General features: G+C 41.3%; 1 protein-coding gene across 2 annotated transcripts in view; it reads right to left on the reverse strand.

Moving 5' to 3' along the window:
* Window positions 1–20,770, reverse strand: part of tmem232 (transmembrane protein 232) — a 134,044-nt gene that overhangs the window by 80,236 nt on the left and 33,038 nt on the right. The window contains exons 5-8 of one of the 2 annotated variants that reach the window (XM_060844391.1): window positions 18,740–18,816; window positions 15,134–15,233; window positions 7,189–7,349; window positions 2,679–2,857 (exon numbers count right to left, since the gene is read on the reverse strand). In XM_060844391.1, the coding sequence (XP_060700374.1) occupies window positions 2,679–2,857; window positions 7,189–7,349; window positions 15,134–15,233; window positions 18,740–18,816 (517 nt within the window). Of the gene's footprint in view, window positions 1–2,678; window positions 2,858–7,188; window positions 7,350–15,133; window positions 15,234–18,739; window positions 18,898–20,770 lie in introns of both variants that reach the window. The other variant, XM_060844383.1, reaches the window with a different exon arrangement.

Here is a 20,770-nt window from a genome sequence, read left to right on the forward strand (position 1 = left end):
CTGTCGGAGCACTCATTTACTTTGCTACTATTCAGCTTTGGCCTGCTACCCTTCTTACAGACTAAATCTCCCACATCACACTTGTACTCCAACAGAGCTGGATGATGGGCAAGCTTTTCCAGTGCTAAGACGTCCGTGCTAAATTATTTACACTCTCTCTACAGCCTAATCTCCCATCAATATGGTTCCCAGCCTTTTTGTGATAAGTAAATTGTTCTTAGGAGATCCATTATTCCATTTATATTGGACAAAGGTTGTATGGGGAACAATTATGCATCTTGTTACTTTTTCACAAATAATTTATTTTTAGGATATGGATATCACTGACAAGACTAGAGTTTATTCCCCATTCTTTGTCCTTGAGAAGACGGTGTGAATCCTCTCTTAGGTCACTGCATTTTGTATGATGCAGGTCAACTTCTCAAGGGCAACTAAAGACAGGCAATAAATGTTGGCCAACCAGTAATGCCCAAGTCCTACAAATGAGTATTAAAAAAAATTCATTCAACCCTTTTAGGTAAGGAATTCCAAGGCTGTGAATCAATAGCTTTATCGCTTTAATTCACAAAGATTAACTTGTAATGAACCAAACAGTCTCTGTGTGAGAGCAAGGAATTATGTACATTATAGACTTTTTATTGAACTGGTGGACATAAACAAACACCAAAGGCTACCTTAAAAAGGATTCTGACTTTTGTAACAGTGAAATAAAATTCATAACTTAAATCGGTAGCTGTCAATTTAACACTGATTGGTAATGACAATAAAGATGCATTAGTTTAACTGGCTTAAGCATTGATCCAGTTTAATTGTCCTTTTCCTTGGCGATTTGAGGAAGGTACAATATTCAAGATTGAGTTATTTTTAATAAGTCAGCATGCACTCAAACACACTGATTAAGAAAGTATTCCTGAAAGTTGTTTTTAAAAATTATTACCTCAATCACATTGATTTCTCTATAACCATGTTTATGCACTGAAATTCTAAAGGAAACTCGATACTTTGTTGTGCAATGCCAGTTTGTTTTCCACCTCAATATTTTAAAAAAATTAATAATTTGATGAACCTAAAATTAAAAAATAAAGTCAAAATATTCCTTGGGGTGGGGAGTCCATAACTAGAGGGCATAGGTTAAAGGTGAGAGGGGTAAGGTTTAAAAGGGACCTAAAGAGAAACCTTTTCTCACAAAGGGTGATGCGTGTATGGAATGAGCTGCCGGAGGAAGTGTTGGAGGCTGGTGCCTTTGCAACATTTAAAAGGCATCTGAATGGGTATATGAATAGGAAGGGTTTAGAGGGCTATGAGCCAAGTGCTGGCAAATGGGACTCGATTAGGTTAGGATAATTGGTCGGCATGGACGAGTTGGACTGATAGGGCAGTTTCTGTGCTGTACATCTCTATGTTTCTATGACTGTATTTATGGGTATGAATCTCTTGGTAAGATACATACAAGGTATAATTGATAAGAATTCTTCAAAATTGCACAGAGAGAGTGTGCATGATGTTCTCGCTACTGTATTTATAGAGTCATTGATTCATACAGGACAGATACAGACCCTTGATCCAACTCATTTGTGCCAGCCAAACATCCTAATCCGATCTAGTCCCATTTGCTTGCATTTGGACCACATTCCTCTAAACCTTTCCTGTTCATGTACCTGTCCAAATTCCTTTTAATTGTTGTAACTGAACTTGCCATTACCACTCCTTTTGGCAAGTTATCCCTCAGGTCCATTTAAATCTTTATCCTCTCACTTTAAACCTATGCCTTACAGTTTTGAACTTCCAAGCATAAGGAAAAGACTTTGGCTATTCACTTTATCTATGCCTGTCATGATTTTATAAACATCTATAAGGTCTCCCCTCAACCTCCAAAGCTCCAGGGAGAAAAGGTCCCAGCCTATCCAACTTATTCTTAAAACTCAAACCCTCCAGTCTCTGTAACATATTTGTAAATCTTTTCTGAACCCTTTCCAATTTATTGATATCCTTCCCATAGAAGGATGACCAGAACTGTAAACAGTATTCCAAAGGTGGTCTCACCAATAGCCTATACAGCTACAACATGACATCCCAACTCCCATACTCAACACCCTGACCAATGTAGGCAAGTGTGCGAAATGCCTTCTTCACCACCCTGCTCAATACCTGTACATTAATTCAATATGCATTCTTAAGCTGAAACCTAATCTTAAATTATATGTATAAAATATCATTTTATCAATTTTGTTCAGTCATGCAAAATAGATTTGAAAGTCACTGTATAAATACCAAACATCTGAGCTTAGATTTTTGTACTTGTGTCCAAGTATCCCAAGGTATAGGATATGAAATGATTTCCCATGATTTTCATTGATGCTGCTCCCAATTCTTTAGGACCCAAAAGATTAGAACATAATGAATAGTTCTATTGATCAAATTGTGAAGCACAATATATATGAAAAGTATGATAACAAATGAACAATGGACGCAGTAGCTTAAAAAGATTAGCTAACATGAAATCTGCACAATATTAAATTGGATGCAAATAAATATTTGCCTCTGTGCAAGTCATAAAATGGTGCCCTCACTCTTTCAAACTTAACACTTATTTGCAGGAATATTTTATTCTCCTGAGTAATATTTGTCATTTATTGCCAATTTATTAAATGCAATGTTTTGAAAATGATGGAACTTACCAATCCGTATTGCACAGTTGCTCTCTTAGGAGAAGATGTTTCAGAATATCATCCAAGTGTTGAATTTTATGTTTTACATAAACCCAAACCAGGAGGCACTCCCTTAGCATTGGACTGATGTTACATACTTTCTGTTGGGGCTCAGCCACTTGCCGAGGACACCGACAAGTTGTTCTTACCTGAAGCCAACAAAGGATATTTTGAGAAAGTAATAAAATCTCTAATGTAATAAATGCAATTTACTGCAGATGTTAGATATCTGAAATAAAAACAGAAAATGCAACAGATCTGGCAAAAGAGTCATATTGGACTTGAAATTCTTTTTTATATAATGAAGTAAAAAATGGAAGTGTTATTTACTTGTAATTAACTACCTACCAGATGAAACTGGACAGCATGACCAGTGAGATACTGTGAATCATGATGCTTAACAGATTAAATAAGTAGATCAAAACAGCATCAAAAGGAACTTGACCTCTGAGTCAAGAATTCATAATAAAATTGTTCAAAGAAATTTCCATACTCATGCATTATTTGGATGTTATTTACTCTGTGTCTTTATTCTTAAAATTCTATGCTCCAGAGAAGAGAAGCTTCCAAACTTGCAGATGTGCCATTTCAAAGCCAAACAATAAATAATCTACACTTAGGAATCCTCTGATAAAACAGTCACACTGTTGAGCAATGCCATCAAAGTAGCTATCAGAACCATCTGTAATTGTTTCAAGTTGTGCAAGCTTGGTATCTCGATCAAGGTAAAATATCATTTATTCTCCAGAAAGACAAAATAATTTATTGCTGTATACAACAGTTTTGTTTAAAAAGATTAGAATATCTAAGCATGAAGCTTAGAGACTACGGGACAGATTGTCTCTACAAAGTAGGCTGGCTCCAATCAGAGAATTTTCTGACTCAGCAAGCCTGCCACAGTAGAAAATACCCCATTAAACACAATTTACATTTTCAGAAGGGGAGTGGGGGCTAAGGATTGAGTCAGTCCATCACCCCCAGAAATAGATCAGAGATAGCCACAGGGATTGACAAATAATGATGGGAGTTGTTTAAATGGATTATCTTTGTTCCTTGAGACTTTGTCTCAGTTGTTTTGTTAAATTTCAGGCCTCTACCTCTCACATCTTAATTCACATCAACATGGCTCCATGCCCCCTCCATGCTCCAATGCCAACTTAACATCACCACAGGGTGTCCAACCAACTACTATGGCTGCTTTAAGCCCTATGCCAAAATTAGGCTAACTCACATCAACCCCCTTACCACCCTTGATCCTTACACCCTCCATGACAAGTCACCCAATATCTACCATGCAAAGACCTCAGGAACCATTCTGAGATGAAATAAAAACAAGGCATTTATATCTATTACAGCCTTCACTATATTAAAAAAAAATCATGAAAGTGCATTGAAAATTTATGGCACAAACACTTAATCCATTATAAAAGCAATCTTTTATTCATAACATCATATTATTAATCCTTTAACAATCTATTTGAGCTGCCAATTAAACTGTGAGTGTAAATGTTCCCATGATGAGATCATTTTAGCTCATGAAAGCAGCCAGGCATTCATAACGATGCAACAATAACTCTTATCATTATGAGTTGATCATGTAATCAATTTTGGAATTACTAGAACAGGATGTTTGTAACTCTTTCTGACATTGGCAATACTTAAAAAAAAATTTAAAGGGTTCTGGATTAAAACAACTTTACCCATTGTGAAGTGAGGTGAGTTATTTGCCACAGTATTCATAGCCTCTGACTTCCTAGCTCTTCATAGAATCATAGAATCCCTAGGAAGAAAGATCACAGAAGCACTTCACAGGAGGCTCCCAAGCACTGAGGATGTCACCTAGACAGGGGATGAAACGTCTGCAATACAAATTCCCAGCTCGGCGCACAGAACCACAACAACATCCCTACAGTGTGGAAACAGGCCATTCGACCCAACAAGTCCACACCAACCCTTCGAAGAGTATCCCACCTAGACCCATTCCCCTACCCTATTACTCTACAGTTCCCCTGACTAATGCACCTAACATACACATGCCTGAACACTATAGGCAATTAGCATGACAATTCATTGAACCTGCACATCTTTGGACTGTGGGAGGAAACTGGAGAACCCAAAAGAAACCCATGCAGTCACGGGGAGAATGTGCAAATTCCACACAGTCACCCGAAGCTAAAATCAAACCTGGGTCTCTGGTGCTGTGAGGCAGCAATGCTAATTACTGAGCCACCGTGCCGCCCTCTTGCAGTAATTGTATTTTACATGGCAAGTTCAGTTGAGTTTATGGTGAATAGCTCCCCCATGATGTTGATAATGCAGGATTCAGTGATGGTAACATCATTGAATGGCAAGAGCGGTGGTTAGATTAGCTTTTATTGATGATGACCATTACCTGGCGTTTGTGTTGCACGAACGTTATTTTTTGTCCCAAGCCTGAATATTGTCCAGGTCTGTTGCAATTGGACACGGACTGCTTCAGTTAAACATTGTGTAATTATTAGTGAACATCCCCACCTCTGATCAAAGGTCATTGATGAAGCAGCTGAAGTAGTTGGCCTAGGTTGAGCTGGTTGTAGTACGTTTGTCTGCCCACACTTTCATTTTCTCCCATTAAATCTTTAAATGCTCCTGTGAGCCTCTCTAGAATCTGGGTCATGACATCCAGCAATGTGGATTGCTTTTTTTTGTCTTACAAACTTTTCAGTCATCAATCATAATGGATCTCTAGTCCCATGGACATAGATCAATTCAAATCAACTAAACCCAGTAGATTTATTGGGGATTCTCTGGTTGCAGACAGGAAGAAATCTATTTCATTGTCCTAGTCCTGTGGATATTTGTGTCAGTATGCTTTAATCATGGTTTTGTGAGTCTGATGATATTTCTCCAAAGCTCCCTGAGTTTGTGGATGATATGCAGTTAACTTCATGACCAAACATTTGATGACATTCCAGAAATCTTTATATATACAGTTAGAATCTTGATCAGATTGGTAACCCAAAATGAGTAAAAAACAAAATTTACATTCTGCCCTACAACCTTACCTGCTATGGTTCTTAAAGTAATAATTTCTGGAATTGCTCTATGTTTTTTATGAAGTTTTGGACACGTAAAAATTTCTGTTCATTGATGCTCGCATTTTCCATATTCCTACGTGTCATATCATAACTTCTTACAAATCCAGGTAATGTCACTATTTGCTTAACAACTGCCCGTTCTTCACCTGCAGGTCTGTGAGGATGTCTCCACTTCCTCATCAAAGATCTGTTGTTAACACTCTGGAATTACTTCAGCTGCAGTGAGAGTTGTCTGGCTAATGTATTTAACTTCTGACCTGCTTTCTGAACCTCAATTAACAAAGACATGCTGAACAATTGTCTAAAATTCTCTAAAATTGTCTAAAGAGAGGCTTGATCACTCCGCTTGTAAAATAAAGGAAATTAAAGAAAAAAAGATATAGATACAGTCTTCACAGCATGTATAACGGGGTCATTACTTAATTCTGCAGTGACGGGAGGAGACAGCGGCAGTCTCCAAAATGGCTCTGCAAGAGGCCTCAGGGAGGGTGGGGCTGACAAAAAGGAGGAGAATTATGTGTCCAGGGCATTACCCTTCAAAAATCAAGTTCTCACTGCGTGGCCATCTCCAACTGATATGCTGTCCTTCCTAGTTCTGCTGCTGCACCCATCTCCTTCTCAAGGGGTGTGGCTCCCAGCTTCAGAAAGGACATCCTGTGGCTAAAGAGGGACAAATGGAGGGTTGAGCTCGGCAGTGCAGTGACAGACTGAAGATAAAATGCTGGAAGGGGAAGCACTGTCTTTGGAACATGCCATGATTTTCCATAAGTGTTGCTGTTGCATGCACTGCTACTGACATTGGTGAAAGTGACTGCAGATGCTGGAAAGTCAGAGCCGAAGAGTGTGACACTCGAAAAGCACAGCAGGTCAGGCAGCAAACAAGGAGCCGAAGCATCAACATTTCATGAATAAGTGCTTCAGCAGGAATATTCCTGATGAAGTGCTTATACCCGAAACACCAACTCTCCTGATGTGACATTGGTGCACATGGAATACAGTGAATAATGGCACAGTGGAGATGCCTCAGCAAGCCATCTCTTCAGCTGACATTATGACCCTGCTTGCACAAGTGCTACGGACACAAAAGTACTGCTTTGATACACGAACAATCCCTTTTATTATTATATATATTTTTATTAAGCAAGTACAGACTGCCAATATTAGTGCTATGCTGCCAGATTTCAACAGTTACCTTCAGTTTCATGATCCATTATAATTGCCCAGAATGGGGCTGTTTGCCATAATTTACTAAATGATTAATAATGCAAAAATAAATTCTATAAGTCTCTGAGAATTATCACAGTTGTTACTTAATTAAAAAGCTACCTTTATTTTGATATATTACATGTCAGAAGATGACACAATTTGAAATTGAACTTAACCGAACAGTCAATTTTCTGTACCTGAAGTCTACAAACATTTTCAACTAAATCACCGGTCCTTTGACAATATTCTTCATTTGATTTCACAGAACCACAAATTATTTCTCCTGTTGTAATAATGAAACGAACACCCAGCAAAATATTTGGAAATGATTGATAACAGGCTTCACGTTCTGGAAGACCTAAGAACATAAAAATCATATTAGCAATAAGGTCATTCACTGGAGGATTAACTATGTTTATTTTTGAGGACAGCGTTGATGGTGAGGGGTTTGAAAGGGAGAAGGACAGTATCCAAGCAGAATCATTTGCAATGTCAGCACAGCCAAGGACCAGAAGGGTTGCAGGTTTTCAGCAGTCAAGTGAAAATAAGATCAAGTGCTTAGGAGTTGGGTCTCATGAATAAAAATTAGTTCAAGGAAGCTCAATGCATAACAGGGAAAAAAAATCAGCATAAGGCAGACTAGAAATGGGATGGTGCTGGCAGGCAATTGGCTAGTTGTGGAAAGGGAATTGGGGAAGATGTGATGGCAGCTGAAAAAATGATTAACAAGGAAGTGACTTAATGTATTGGGCTGGTGTTGGGCTAAATCAAATGTATAACACATCATGTACGATGAAAAACAGGCCATTCTGACATATTGGTCAATGACAGTTCCAAAGATATTCAAGACTTAACAAAGGTGGATAACGTTCCAGATCAATAAATTCTGATGAGATAATAAAGATTTAAAAAGCTTTATTAAGATCTATGGTCAGTTTTAGGGGTTTTGATCTGTGATTTGCCAAGGCTCATTACTGCTGAGATACCTTCATGCTACCTCCTCATTAAGTTATTATAGCCTTGGAGCAAGCAGGACCCATGCTACTGTCTTTCTCAGTACACGGTGGCACAGTGGTTAGCACTGCTGCCTCACAGCGCCTGTAGACCCGGGTTCAATTCCCGACTCAGGCGACTGACTGTGTGGAGTTTGCACGTTCTCCCCGTGTCTGCGTGGGTTTCCTCCGGGTGCTCCGGTTTCCTCCCACAGTCCAAAGATGTGCGGGTCAGGTGAATTGGCCATGCTAAATTGCCCGTAGTGTTAGGTAAGGGGTAAATGTAGGGGTATGGGTGGGTTGCGCTTCGGCGGGTCGGTGTGGACTTGTTGGGCCGAAGGGCCTGTTTCCACACTGTAAGTCTAATCTAATCTAATCATCTAGAGTTCAGTAATGCACTTTGATAGCACATGATGCAATTAGCTTGTTCCTCTTCAAACCAGTCTGCCCCTCTTGATCATCCATTAGAAATGTTTCTGCTGTGCGCGTACTGGCTGCAAGTAGGAATTATATACATGGAACTCCAGAGAAGAGGGAATTCCTCAGTTCATTCATTTGTTGCAGGACGAATTAGTGCTGAAAATGTATCAAAATGAAGAATTAGTTCAGATTCCTGTGGAGGACAGAGGCCCTGAAGGATAGGAGCAACTGAGTCAGACGATCATTGCTGGAGTCTGGCTTGGAGGATAGCATTGCTATAAAAACTTCATGGTCTCTGTAAGTGATTAGTGAATTAATTTGCACAACAGCTCCTACCTATCACTCTACAAAGCACAATGCACCACATCCTCATCACTTATCCATCAGAGGACCCTATCATTCAGAATTCAGTCAGGTGGATATACTCCACTTACTCCCACATACCTACCAATGAAGCTGGCCTCCCACCCAGTCCCATTTTTTCCACATTGTGTTGTATGTGCATCACTTCGGCAATCAACAGCACTCTTCATCAGCCTTATAAGATAAAGTCATCCCTAACAGGAAGATGAGGCAGAGACCTGGTAAAGGTCAGGCATGTATGATTCCACTAAACTCAATGAATGAAAAAGTAAAATGCATTTTGTGGCTAGCTGCAATGGTACCACCAGCATCTATCATTGCCAAATGCATTCAAAATGATGGTACATTACTACATGGTAGGAACAAGTGAGGACTGCAGATGCTGGAGAGTCAGAATTGAAAGGTGAGGTGCTGGAAAAAGCACAGCAGGTCAGGCAGCATCCGAGGAGCAGAAGGGTTGACATTTTGGGCATAAGCCCTTCATCAGGAATGTGGAGGGCGAAGGGGGCTAAGAGGTAAGTAGTGGGATGGAGGTGGGGCTGGATGAAGATAGGTGGGATGGTAATAGATGGATGCAGGTGGGGAGTAATTGTGATATTCAGTAGTAGGGTGGGGCAGATAGGTAGGAAGCAAGATGGACAGACGGTCAGGTCAAGAGAGCAGTGGTGAGTTGGAGGGGTGGATCTGGAATGGGGTGAGGGATGGGGAGATTTAGAAACTGGTGAAGTCAACATTTTTACCCTGTGGTTGTCGTCTCCTGAGACGGAAGATGAGGCATATTTCCTCCAGTTTTCAAGTGGCTTTGATCTGGCAGTGGAGGAGGCCCACGATTTACCCGACCAACTCAACACAGACATCTATTTCAAACCAACTGATTCCCACAGCTACCTGGACAACACCTCCTCCCAACACCCCTTCCTGTAAAAACACGATCCCTTAATCCCAATTCCTCCTCCTCTGCGTATCTGCTCCCAGGAGGAGCAATTCCACTCCAGAACATCCCAGATGGCTCCTATTTCAAGGACTGCAATTTCCCATCCCACGTGATCATAAAAACCAACTGCAAACATTATATGATCAGCCAGGTTTCAGTCTAAGAACTGACCCGCCCCTAGTATTAACATCAACAGATATAAGAACATTAAAAAAAAATAAGAGCTGGAGTAGGCAATTCAGTGCCTGAGCCAACTCTGCCATTTAATATGAGTGTGGCAAATCTAATTTTGGCCTCAACTCCATTTAAGTATCCACTCCCTCTAACCCTTCAACCTGTTACTAATTCAAAATCTGTTTATCCCCACCTTAAACTTACTAAGTGTCCTGGTGTCCACTGCACTCTGGGGTAGTGATAGCTGCAGATAGAAATCCTCCACAGCTCTGTTTTAAATCTGCCACTTCTTAGTCTAAAACTATGACTTCTCATTCAAGATATCCCTATAAGTGGAAACATCCACTTTACATCTATTTTGTCAATCCCCTTTAGCACCTTATATACCTCAATTAAATTTTCTCTCATTCTTCTAAATTCTGGTAAGTATAGGCCTAAACTGCTTAACCTCCCCACATAAGAGTATTCTCTGAACTGCCTCCAATATAAGTATATCTTTTGTCAAGTAAGGAGTCCAAAACTGTGCAGTACTCTAGATGTGGTGTCAACAATAATTTATGTCGTTACAACAGCACTTCCCTATTTTTGTACACCTTTCCTTTAGCAATACATGCCAAAGTTCCATTTGCTGTTTTTGCATACTAGCTTTCTGCAATCATGCAAGAGGACACCCAAATTCCATTGTACCAAAGCATTGTGAAATTTCTTCCATTTAGATAATGAGTTGCCTTTTATTTTTCCAAGCATAATGCATAACCTCACACTTATCCATGTTAAATTCCATTTGCCTAATTTTGGCCCATTCATCTATCCATTTGTAAATTTCTAATTTCTTCAACACAACAAATGCATGTTGGCTGATTATCTCAGACGGTTAGTGTCTGGGAATAAGATTGCTTAGGTCATGGTTGCAATCCCCCTACTGGCCAATATTGCTGGCTTCTAACTGAGACTTTAATGCAATGGGCAGTACAGTGGCTCAGTGGATAGCACTGCTACCTCACAGTGATAGGGACCAGGGTTTGATTCCAGCTTTGGACAACTAGCTGTATGGCATTTGTATGTTCTCCCTATGTCTACAGGTATTTCTTCCAATCATCCAAAGATATGCCAGTTAGGTGGATTGGCTATGCTAAAAAATATACTTTAGTGTCCAGGGACAGTATTTTTATTCCTTTGGACTGTAAAATTGTTATTGGTCTTGAGATTCATTGGTGCTGCAGCTGTTTTCCAGACACAAAAGGTGCATTTAGCTATCTATCTTTTTGGGTGGTATAGTGCTCATTCTGATCTGCGATTGCATTGCTCACTGATTTGATTCAGAAGGCTCCACAGGGCTCTGGGGCTCATTTGGATACTAAAATACAACAAGAACTACAAGTGCTGGAAATCTGAATCAAAAACAGGAATTGCTGAATAAACTGGCAGCATCTGTGGAGAGAAACAGAGTTAATGTTTCGAGTCCAGTGACCCTTCCTCATACCGATAGCATTTAGGAGAAAGTGGTATTTATGCTGATGACAGAAGGTGGGAGAGAGAAGGAGTGAGCAAATAGATGGAGATGGAACCCAGAGAGAGAGAGAGAGAGAGAGAGGCAGGCAAAGGGTTTGTTGACAGTGAGCCAAGGAAGAGAAAGAGCTAAATAAATGACAACAAGGACTATGAGTGGGTGAAAGTGGGTTGGCTGTGATGACAGAAGGTCTCTGGCCCGAAATGTCAATTTTCCTGCTCCTCGGATGCTGCCTGACCTACTGTGTTTTTCCAGCAACACACTCTCAACAGCAACCTATGTCATGACAGGCCTGGATGAACTGCATTCCAGGCTGCTGTGGGAAGTGAAGCAGGAAATTGCAGAGGCTCTGAAACAACGTTTTAGTTCTTCTCTGACCGCAGAAATTGATTTAGCAATAGGACACAAGGGCGGTAGTGGAAGGCTGTTTGAGTGATTGGAGGCCATGAATCCAGCAGTATTGGGATCAATATTGGGACCCTTATTCTTTGATAGACACATAAATGCTATCGATGAAAATGTGGGACAAATTTTCAGATGATACCAAGATTAATCGAAGAAGATGGTTATAGGTTACATGAAGATATAGAGCTGGTCAGATGGGTTGAGCAGTGGCAGATGGTATTTTACTCTGATAAATGCAAGGTGATGCACTGTGGAAGAAGAAACAATAGTATTTAGAGTCATAGAGATGTACAGCATGGAAACAGACCCTTTGGTCCAACCCGTCCATGCCGACCAGATATCCCAACCCAATCTAGTCCCACCTGCCAGCACCTGGCCCATATCCCTCCAAACCCTTCCTATTCATATACCCATCCAAATGCCTCTTAAATATTGAAATTGTACCAGCCTCCACCACATCCTCTGGCAACTCATTCCATACACGCACCACCCTCTGCGTGAAAAACTTGCCTCTTAGGTCTCTTGTATGTCTTTCCCCTCACACCCTAAACCTATGCCCTCTAGTTCTGGACTCCCTGACCCCAGGGAAAAGACTTTGTCTATTTATCCTATCCATGCCCCTCATAATTTTGTAAACCTCTATAAGATCACCCCTCAGCCTCCGATGCTCCAGGGAAAACAGCCACAGCCTGTTCAGCCTCTCCCTATAGCTCAAATCCTCCACTCCGGCAACATTCTTGTAAATCTTTTCTGAACCCTTTCAAGTTTCACAATATCTTTCCAATAGGAAGGAGACCAGAATTGCACGCAATATTCCAACAGTGGCCTAACCAATGTCCTGTACAGTCGCAACATGACCTCCTAACTCCTGTACTCAATACTCTGGCCAAAAAAGGAAAGCATACCAAACGCCTTCTTCACTATCTTATTTACCTGCGACTCCACTTTCAAGGAGCTATGAACCTGCACTCCAAGGTCTCTTTGTTCAGCAACACTCCCTAGGACTGTACCATTAAGTGTATTAGTTCTGCTAAAATTTGCTTTATCAAAACGCAGCACCTTGCATTTATCTAAATTAAATTCCACCTGCCACTTCTCAGCCCATTGGCTCATCTGGTCAAGATCCCATTGTAATCTGAGGTAACCCTCTTCGCTATCCACTACACCTCCAATTTTAGTGGTCATCTGCAAACTTACTAACTGTACCTCTTATGCTCACATCCAAATTATTTATGTAAATGACAAAAAGTAGAGGACCCAGCACTGATCCTTGTGGCACTCCACTGGTCACAGGCCTCCAGTCTGAAAAATAACCCTCCACCACCACCCTCTGTCTTCTACCTTTGAGCCAGTTCTGTATACAAATGGCTAGTTCTCCCTGTATTCCATGAGATCTAACCTTGCTAATCAGTCTCCCATGGGGAACCTTTCGAACGCCTTACTGAAGTCCATATAGATCACATCTACTGCTCTGCCCTCATCAATCTTCTTTGTTACTTCTTCAAAAAATTCAATCAATTTTGTGAGACATGATTTCCCAGGCACAAAGCAATGTTGACTATCCCGAATCAGTCCTTGCCTTTCCAAATACGTGTACATCCTGTCCCTCAGGATCCCCTCCAACAACTTGCCCACCACTTAGATCAGGTTCACTAGTCTATAGTTCCCTGGCTTGTCTTTACAGCCCTTCTTAAACAGTGGCACCACATTTGCCAACCTCCAGTTTTCCAGCACCTCACCTGTGACTATCGATGATACAAATATCTCAGCAAGAGGCCCAGCAATCACTTCTCTAGCTTCCCACAGAGTTCTTGGGTACACCTGATCAGGTCCTGGGGATTTATTCACCTTTAACCGTTTCAAGACATACACCACTTCCTCCTCTGTAATGTGGACATTTTGCAAGATGTGACCATCTATTTCCCTACAGTCTGTATCTTCCATATCCTCTTGCACAGTAAATATTGATGCAAAATATTAATTTAGTATCTCCCCCATTTTCTGTGGCTCCACACAAAGGTCGCCTTGTTGATCTTTAAGGGGCCCTATTCTCTCCCTAGTTACCCTTTTGTCCTTAATATATTTGTAAAAACCCCTTGGATTTTCCTTAATTCTATTTGCCAAAGCTATCTCATGTCCCTTTTTTGTTCCCTTTCCCTCTTAAGTATATTCCTACTTCCTTTATACCCTTCTAAGGATTTACTCGATCTATCCTGTCTATTCTTTACATATGCTTCCTTCTTTTTCTTAACCAAACCCCCAATTTCTTTAGTCATCCAGCATTCCCTATACCTACCAGCCTTTCCTTTCACCCTCTCAGAAATAGACTTTCATGGCAGGACACTGGGTAACTTAAAACAACAGAGGGAGCTTGGGGTAATTATTCATAGATTCCTGAAATTAGCAGGGTGCATAAATAGATAGTTAAGAAGGCAAATGAGACCCTTGCTTTCATCAGTTGTGGCATAGAATATAAGGGCAAGGAGGTAATGTTAAAATTGTACAGAGTGTTGGTCAGGCCATAACTGGAATACTGTGTGCAGTTCCAGCCACTTCACTACAGGATATGATAGCACTCGAAGAGCTGCAGAGGAGGTTCACCAGGATGTTGCTTGGGATGGAGAAATGGTGTTGTAATGAAAGATGACATAGGCTTGGATAGTTTTCTTTAGAGCAGAGAAGATTGAGGGGGGCCATGACTGAAGTGTGTAAGATTGAGGGGTATTAACCAGATGAATAGAGAGCAGAGACTTCTTGGTTGAAGGGTCAATCATGAAAGGGCTTTGTTTCAGGGGAAGGGGCAGGAGATTCAGAGGGAATTTGGAAAAAAACTTTTTCACTCAGCGGGTTATAGGAATCTGGAATGTACTGCCTGGGAAGGTAATGGAGCTGGAAACCTTACAACCTTTAAAAATATTTGGTTGAGTAGTTCAAATATCATAACTTTCAAGGATATGTGACTAGTGCAGTAAATTGGGGTTAGCCCACTTTTAGAAGTAGTTATGTCGGTGCAGACTCGATAGGCTATTTCTGCACTGTATGAATCAATGAAGGTCCTGAGTTGTGTTAAAGATAGGGAAGGAGGTGTTCAGTCTATAAAATTATTGAACTTGGTATTGAGTCCTGAAGGCTGCAAGATCCCCATGCAGAAAAAAAGTGACATGCCCTCTATAAATGCATATTTATCAGTATAAGAATCTTATATTTGATGAGTTTGACTTATGGTATATTCGGTACCTACAAAAGCACAATTCTTGTTATAATTTATTTCACTCCTATGTGTTTATGAAAAGTAATTCCTGTGTGCATAACATTTACTAAATGGTTCTTTAATATAAGCTTACCTTCTAGATAAGTGTGAAGGCGAAATATACATTCCTTAAAAGCTTGAACAAGTCCAGTCAGGTGGAAGATAAACAATCTTAAAAATGTTAAAAATCCAAGCTATTAAAATAGAAGGAAGAGTTAGATAAAATCAAACATCAGATGTTGGGCTTTTGAATAATAAGAAAAATCTTAAAGAGGTAAGACTTTCAGAGTGCCATATTTTCAATAAAGGCTGTTTTTAAAAAAACAGAAATTGCTAACAATAGATGTCGTTTCTACAATTTTCATTTGATAGTTGCGTCAGATTCTAGATCAGAGTGGTGCTGGTAAAGCACAGCAGTTCAGGCAGCATCCGAGGAACAGGGAAATTGACATTTCGGACAAAAGCTCTTCATCAGGAATAGAGGCAGAGACAAATGAGAGGAGGGTAAGGGTGGGGAGAAGGTGGCATAGAGTACAGTAGGTGAAGGGGGTGGGGATGGAGGTGATAGGTCAGAGAGGAGGGTGGAGTGGACAGGTGGAAAGGAAGATAGGCAGGTAGGACAGGTCATGGGGACAGTGCTGAGCTGGAAGTTTGGAACTGGGGTGAGGTGGGGGAAGGGGAAATGAGGAATCTGGTGAAGTCCACATTGATGCCCTGGGGTTGAAATGTTCCGAGGCGGAAGATGAGGCATTTTCCCTCCAGGCGTCGGGTGATGAGGGAGCGGCGGTGAAGGAGGCCCAGGACCTCCATGTCCTCGGCAGAGTGGGAGGGCGAGTTGAAATGTTGGGCCACAGAACGGTGTGGTTGATCGGTGCGGGTGTCCCAGAGATGTTCCCTAAAGCTCTCTGCTAGGAGGCATCCAGTCTCCCCAATATAGAGGGGACCGCATCGGGAGCAATGGATACAATAAATGATATTGGTGGATGTGCAGGTAAAACTTTGATGGATGTGGAAGACTCCTTTAGGGCCTTGGATGGAGGTGAGGGAGGAGATGTGGGCACAGGTTTTGCAGTTCCTGCAGTGGCAGGGGAAGGTGCCAGGATAGGAGGGTGGGTTGTAGGGGGGCGCGGACCTGACCAGGTAGTCATGGAGGGAACGATCTTTGCGGAGGCGGAAAGGGGTGGTGAGGGAAATATATCCCTGGTGGTGGGGCCTGTTTGGAGGTGGCGGAAAGGTAGGCGGATGATTTGGTTTATGTGAAGGTTTGTAGGTTGGAAGGTGTGTATCAGGAGAGGTCTGTCCTTTTACGGTTGGAGGGGTTGGGTCTGAGGGTGGAGGTATGGGATGTGGATGAGATGGATTGGAGGACATCTTTAACCATGTGGGAAGGGAAATTGCGGTCTCTAAAGAAGGAGGCCATATAGTGTGTTCTGTGGTGGAACTGGTCCTTCTGGAAGGAGATACAGCTGAGGCAGAGGAATTGGGAATACGGGATGGCATTTTTGCAGGAGGTAGGGTGGGAAGAGGTGTAATCCAGGTAGCTGTGGGAGTCGGTGGGTTTGTAAAAAATGTCGGTGTCAAGTCGGTCATCATTAATGGAGATGGAGAGGTCCAGAAAGGGGAGGGAGGTGTCAGAGATGGTCTAGGTAAATTTAAGGTCAGGATGGAATGTGTTGGTGAAGTTGATGAATTGCTCAACTTCCTCTTGGGAGCACAAGGTGGCGCCAATGCAGTCATCAATGTAGCAGTGGAAGAGGTGGGGAGTGGTGCCGGTGTAACTACGGAAGATGGACTGTTCTATGTAGCCAACAAAGAGACAGGCATAGCTGGGGCCCATACGGGTGCCCATGGCTACCCATTTGGTCTGGAGGAAGTGGGAGGATTCGAAGAAGAAATTGTTGAGGGTGAGGACCAGTTCAACCAAACAAATGAGAGTGTCGGTGGAAGGGTACTGTTGGGGGCGTCGGGAGAGGAAGAAATGGAGGGCTTGGAGGCCCTGGTCATGGCAGATGGAGGTGTAGAGGGATTGGATATCCATGGTGAAGATGAAGCGTTGGGGGTTGGGGAAATGGAGGAGGTGGGCTTGGGTGGTGTCTCAAACGTACCTTTCTTCCCACTCCCTCCCTCCTCTCATTTATCTCTCCACCCTGCAGGCACTCTGCCTCTATTCCTGATGAAGGCCTTTTGCCCAAAACGTCGATTTTTCTACTCCAAGGATGCTGCTTGAACTGCTGTGCTTTACCAGCACCACTCGAATCTAGAATCTGGTTTCCAGCACCTGCAGTCCTTGTTTCTACCTCATTGTGTCAAATATGCCATTTACAAAATGCACGTGCATAATAATCTCTGGCAATCAACTAGATTAATAAATTGTCAGTTCAATACCAATGTTCATCCTAAACCAAGTTATGGCACAAATACAACAATAATTTCAGTGCTTTGCTGTGCCTATACAAGCAGCTAATAATAGGTACCATGAAGCTGTTTCCAGACTCACTTGTGTAAGAATATTTGCTCTTATGAAAGAGATGCATTGTATCCAGCATTGGTGATGTTAGGTGCCATTTGAATGGGAAAGCATAATTACAGCAATCTATTACAATTCTCACTCCTGCTTAATTAATTGTGAAAAGTCTCCAGTTCATGACATTTTTATTAAATCTCCATAATGAAGATTTAAAACCAAACATTTATTCAGGCCTCACCTCTATGATAGTTAATTTTTTCAAAAAATTCAAAACTGTAAATTAAACTTTGAAGTCAGATAACCTGGTTGAGACAACTATAGTTTTGATCAGAAGCGTGGATGCATCCAGTTTTGCTTACATTCCATGGCAGTCATCTGACAAAGCAGATCACTGATTGTAGGAGAATTAATGTATCTAAAATCAGACAGGTTCCATAAACATTTGGGTGATCTATTATTGTTGCTGGCATAGTGGTAATATTACTGGTGCGAGTAATCCTCAGCCTTTGCAGGCTAATTCTCTGGGGATGCAGGTTCAAATCCCAAATGATGGCTAATGGGATATCAATTAGTACATCCTGAAAATTATATGTACCAAATAATTAGTTATGTGGACGGCACGGTGGCACAGTGGTTAGCACTGCTGCTTCACAACGCCAGAGACCAAGGTTCAATTCCCACCTCAGGCAACTGTTAGTGTGGAGTTTGCACATTCTCTCCATGTCTCCAGGTGCTCCGGATTCTTCCCACAGTCCAAAAATGTGCAGGTTAGGTGAATTGGCCATGCTAAATTGCCCATAATGTTAGGTGAAGGGGTAAATGTCGGGGAATAGGTCTGGGTGGGTTGCTTTTCGGAGGGTCGGTGTGGACTTGTTGGGCCGAAGGGCCTATTTCAACACTGTAAGTAACTAAGTAATCTGTAATGCTACCCAGACAGTAAAGTAAACTATCACAGCAACAGTTCTTGCCACAGGCACTTAAAATGTCATGCCTAAGTATATAATTCCTAGTGCACTGTACACTTTCTATTATTTATAATGTATTCTGCTGTATGAATTATCTGGAGGGAGCTGAATATGGGTATAAACGTGTCAGAATTCTGAGGAATTCAAAGGAACACCAATGTACTCATTCTAAAAATATATGATGTAGTTAATTTTGAACTACTGAATGTCTTCTTATTTTACCACTCTACTTATAAAAGCTAAGTAATTATTTTATTGAACAGTGTACCTTTATTATTTTCACTTCACACGCATAGAGATATGACTGCTTTACTGCATCAGTACAGATCCAGTACAAGACAGACTCTGCAAGAAAGAACAATACAGGAATCTGGTCTGGGTGCAATGGTGCTTGGTCCAAAGAAACCAAGAGAATGTCCAGAGCCTCTTGAGAAATAAAAAATAAAGAAATGAATCAGTAGATAATCATATAGCATGATCCCAGAGTCAAAAGTAAAAACATAAGAACTAGGAGCAGGAGTAGGCCATCTGACCCTTTGAGCCTGCTCAGCCATTCAACAAGATCATGGCGATTCTTTTAGTGGCCTCAGCTTCACTTACCCATCCTCTCACCATAACCCTTAATTCCTTTACTGTTCAAAAATTATCTACCATAGCTTTAAAAACACTCAATGAGGAAGCCCCAACACTTCACTGAGCAAGGAATTCCACAAATTCACAATCTTCTGGGTGAAGAGGTTCCTCCTCAACTCAGTCGTAAATCTGCTCTCTCTAATTTTGAGGCTATGCCCTCTTGTTCTAGTTTCACCCATAAGTAGCAACATCCTCTCTGCTTCTCCCTTGTCTGTTGCCTTCATAATTGTTTGTTTCTGTGAGATTCTCCTCCCCCATTCTTCTAAATTCTGATGAATATAATCCCAGTATACTCAGTCTCCCCTCAGAAGCCAACCCTCTTAACTCTGGAATCCAGCTAGTGGAACTCCTCTGTACCCTCCCTTTCTTCCAATTCAGGTGCAATCCATCTTTCTTTTACAGGTAGATTGCCCGTAATGCCATGCAGCTTTACCTTATGCAGCAGCCTTTTCTGCAGCACTTGTCGAATGCCTTTTGGAAATCTATATACACCACATCTACTGGGTCCCTGTTGTTCACTGTGTTTGTAAAGTCTTCATAGAATTCAAGTGAATTTGCTAAATATGACCTGCCTTTCATGAATCCATGCTGCTTCTACCCAATGGGATAATTTCTATCTCGATGTCTTGCTATTTCTTCCCGGATGACTGATTCAAGCATTTTCCCCACTACAGAAGTGGCCTGTAATTCCCCATCTTTTGTCTCTCTCCCATTTTAAACAGTATCCTAATGAAAGATTCTGACCTGAAATGTCAACCTTCCTCCTACTCTGATGCTGATTGGCCTCCTGTGCTTTTTCCTGCTCAACTCTTTTTCCACTCTGGATTTCCACAGGACTGTTTCCACTGGACAGTCTTACGGTGGTCTATTTTTGTTAATATGCTATTTGGTTCCCTCAACCTTGCTCTGCCATTCTATAAAATCATGACCAATCTGCTTGAGGCCTCAACTCCAATTTTCTGTCTGACATAAAACTTGATTCTACTGTACATCAATAATCTGTCCCATTCAAACTTGAACATTTCAATTACCCAGCCTTCACTGCTCTCTGGGGAAAGATGATTACAAAGTCTAACATTCCTCTAACGAAAGAAAATTCCTTGTCTCTATGTTAAATTTTTTTATTCTTTTTAATATCAGTTTGACAATCTTTAGAAATGTTTGTCACGGAGAGATATGGGGCAGAGTCCTTGTGTATATTTAAGGCTGCAATAGATTTTTGATCGGGAGGGGAATCAATGTTTATGGAGAAAAGACAGGGAAGTGGATTTGAGGAACGTCCAATCAGCCATGATCCTATTGAATGTCCAAGCAGGCTCGAGGAGCTGAACAGTCTACACTTGTTCCAATTTTTCATGGTCTTATGATCTAATTGTGCCCACTGGCTTTTGACTCCTGCACAAGGAACATATCTCATCACATTCATCCTATTAAGTGCCTTCAAATAACTATGCTTCAATAAGATCAATTCTTGAGACAATGCCTTCATGTCAAGTGCTTGACATGAATTGCTTCAAATTCACTACATCCTGAAGCAAGAAGACCAAAACTGTGGACAGTATTCCAGATGTGTTCTCATTAGCATCTTCTCCAGATGTAGCAACATTTCCCTACTGTTATACTGCATTCTTAAAACTGAAGACTGTTCATACCAGTGTGCCACTCC

The sequence above is a fragment of the Hemiscyllium ocellatum genome, chromosome 2 (assembly GCF_020745735.1).
Source record: "Hemiscyllium ocellatum isolate sHemOce1 chromosome 2, sHemOce1.pat.X.cur, whole genome shotgun sequence".
NCBI classification, from domain to species: domain Eukaryota; kingdom Metazoa; phylum Chordata; class Chondrichthyes; order Orectolobiformes; family Hemiscylliidae; genus Hemiscyllium; species Hemiscyllium ocellatum.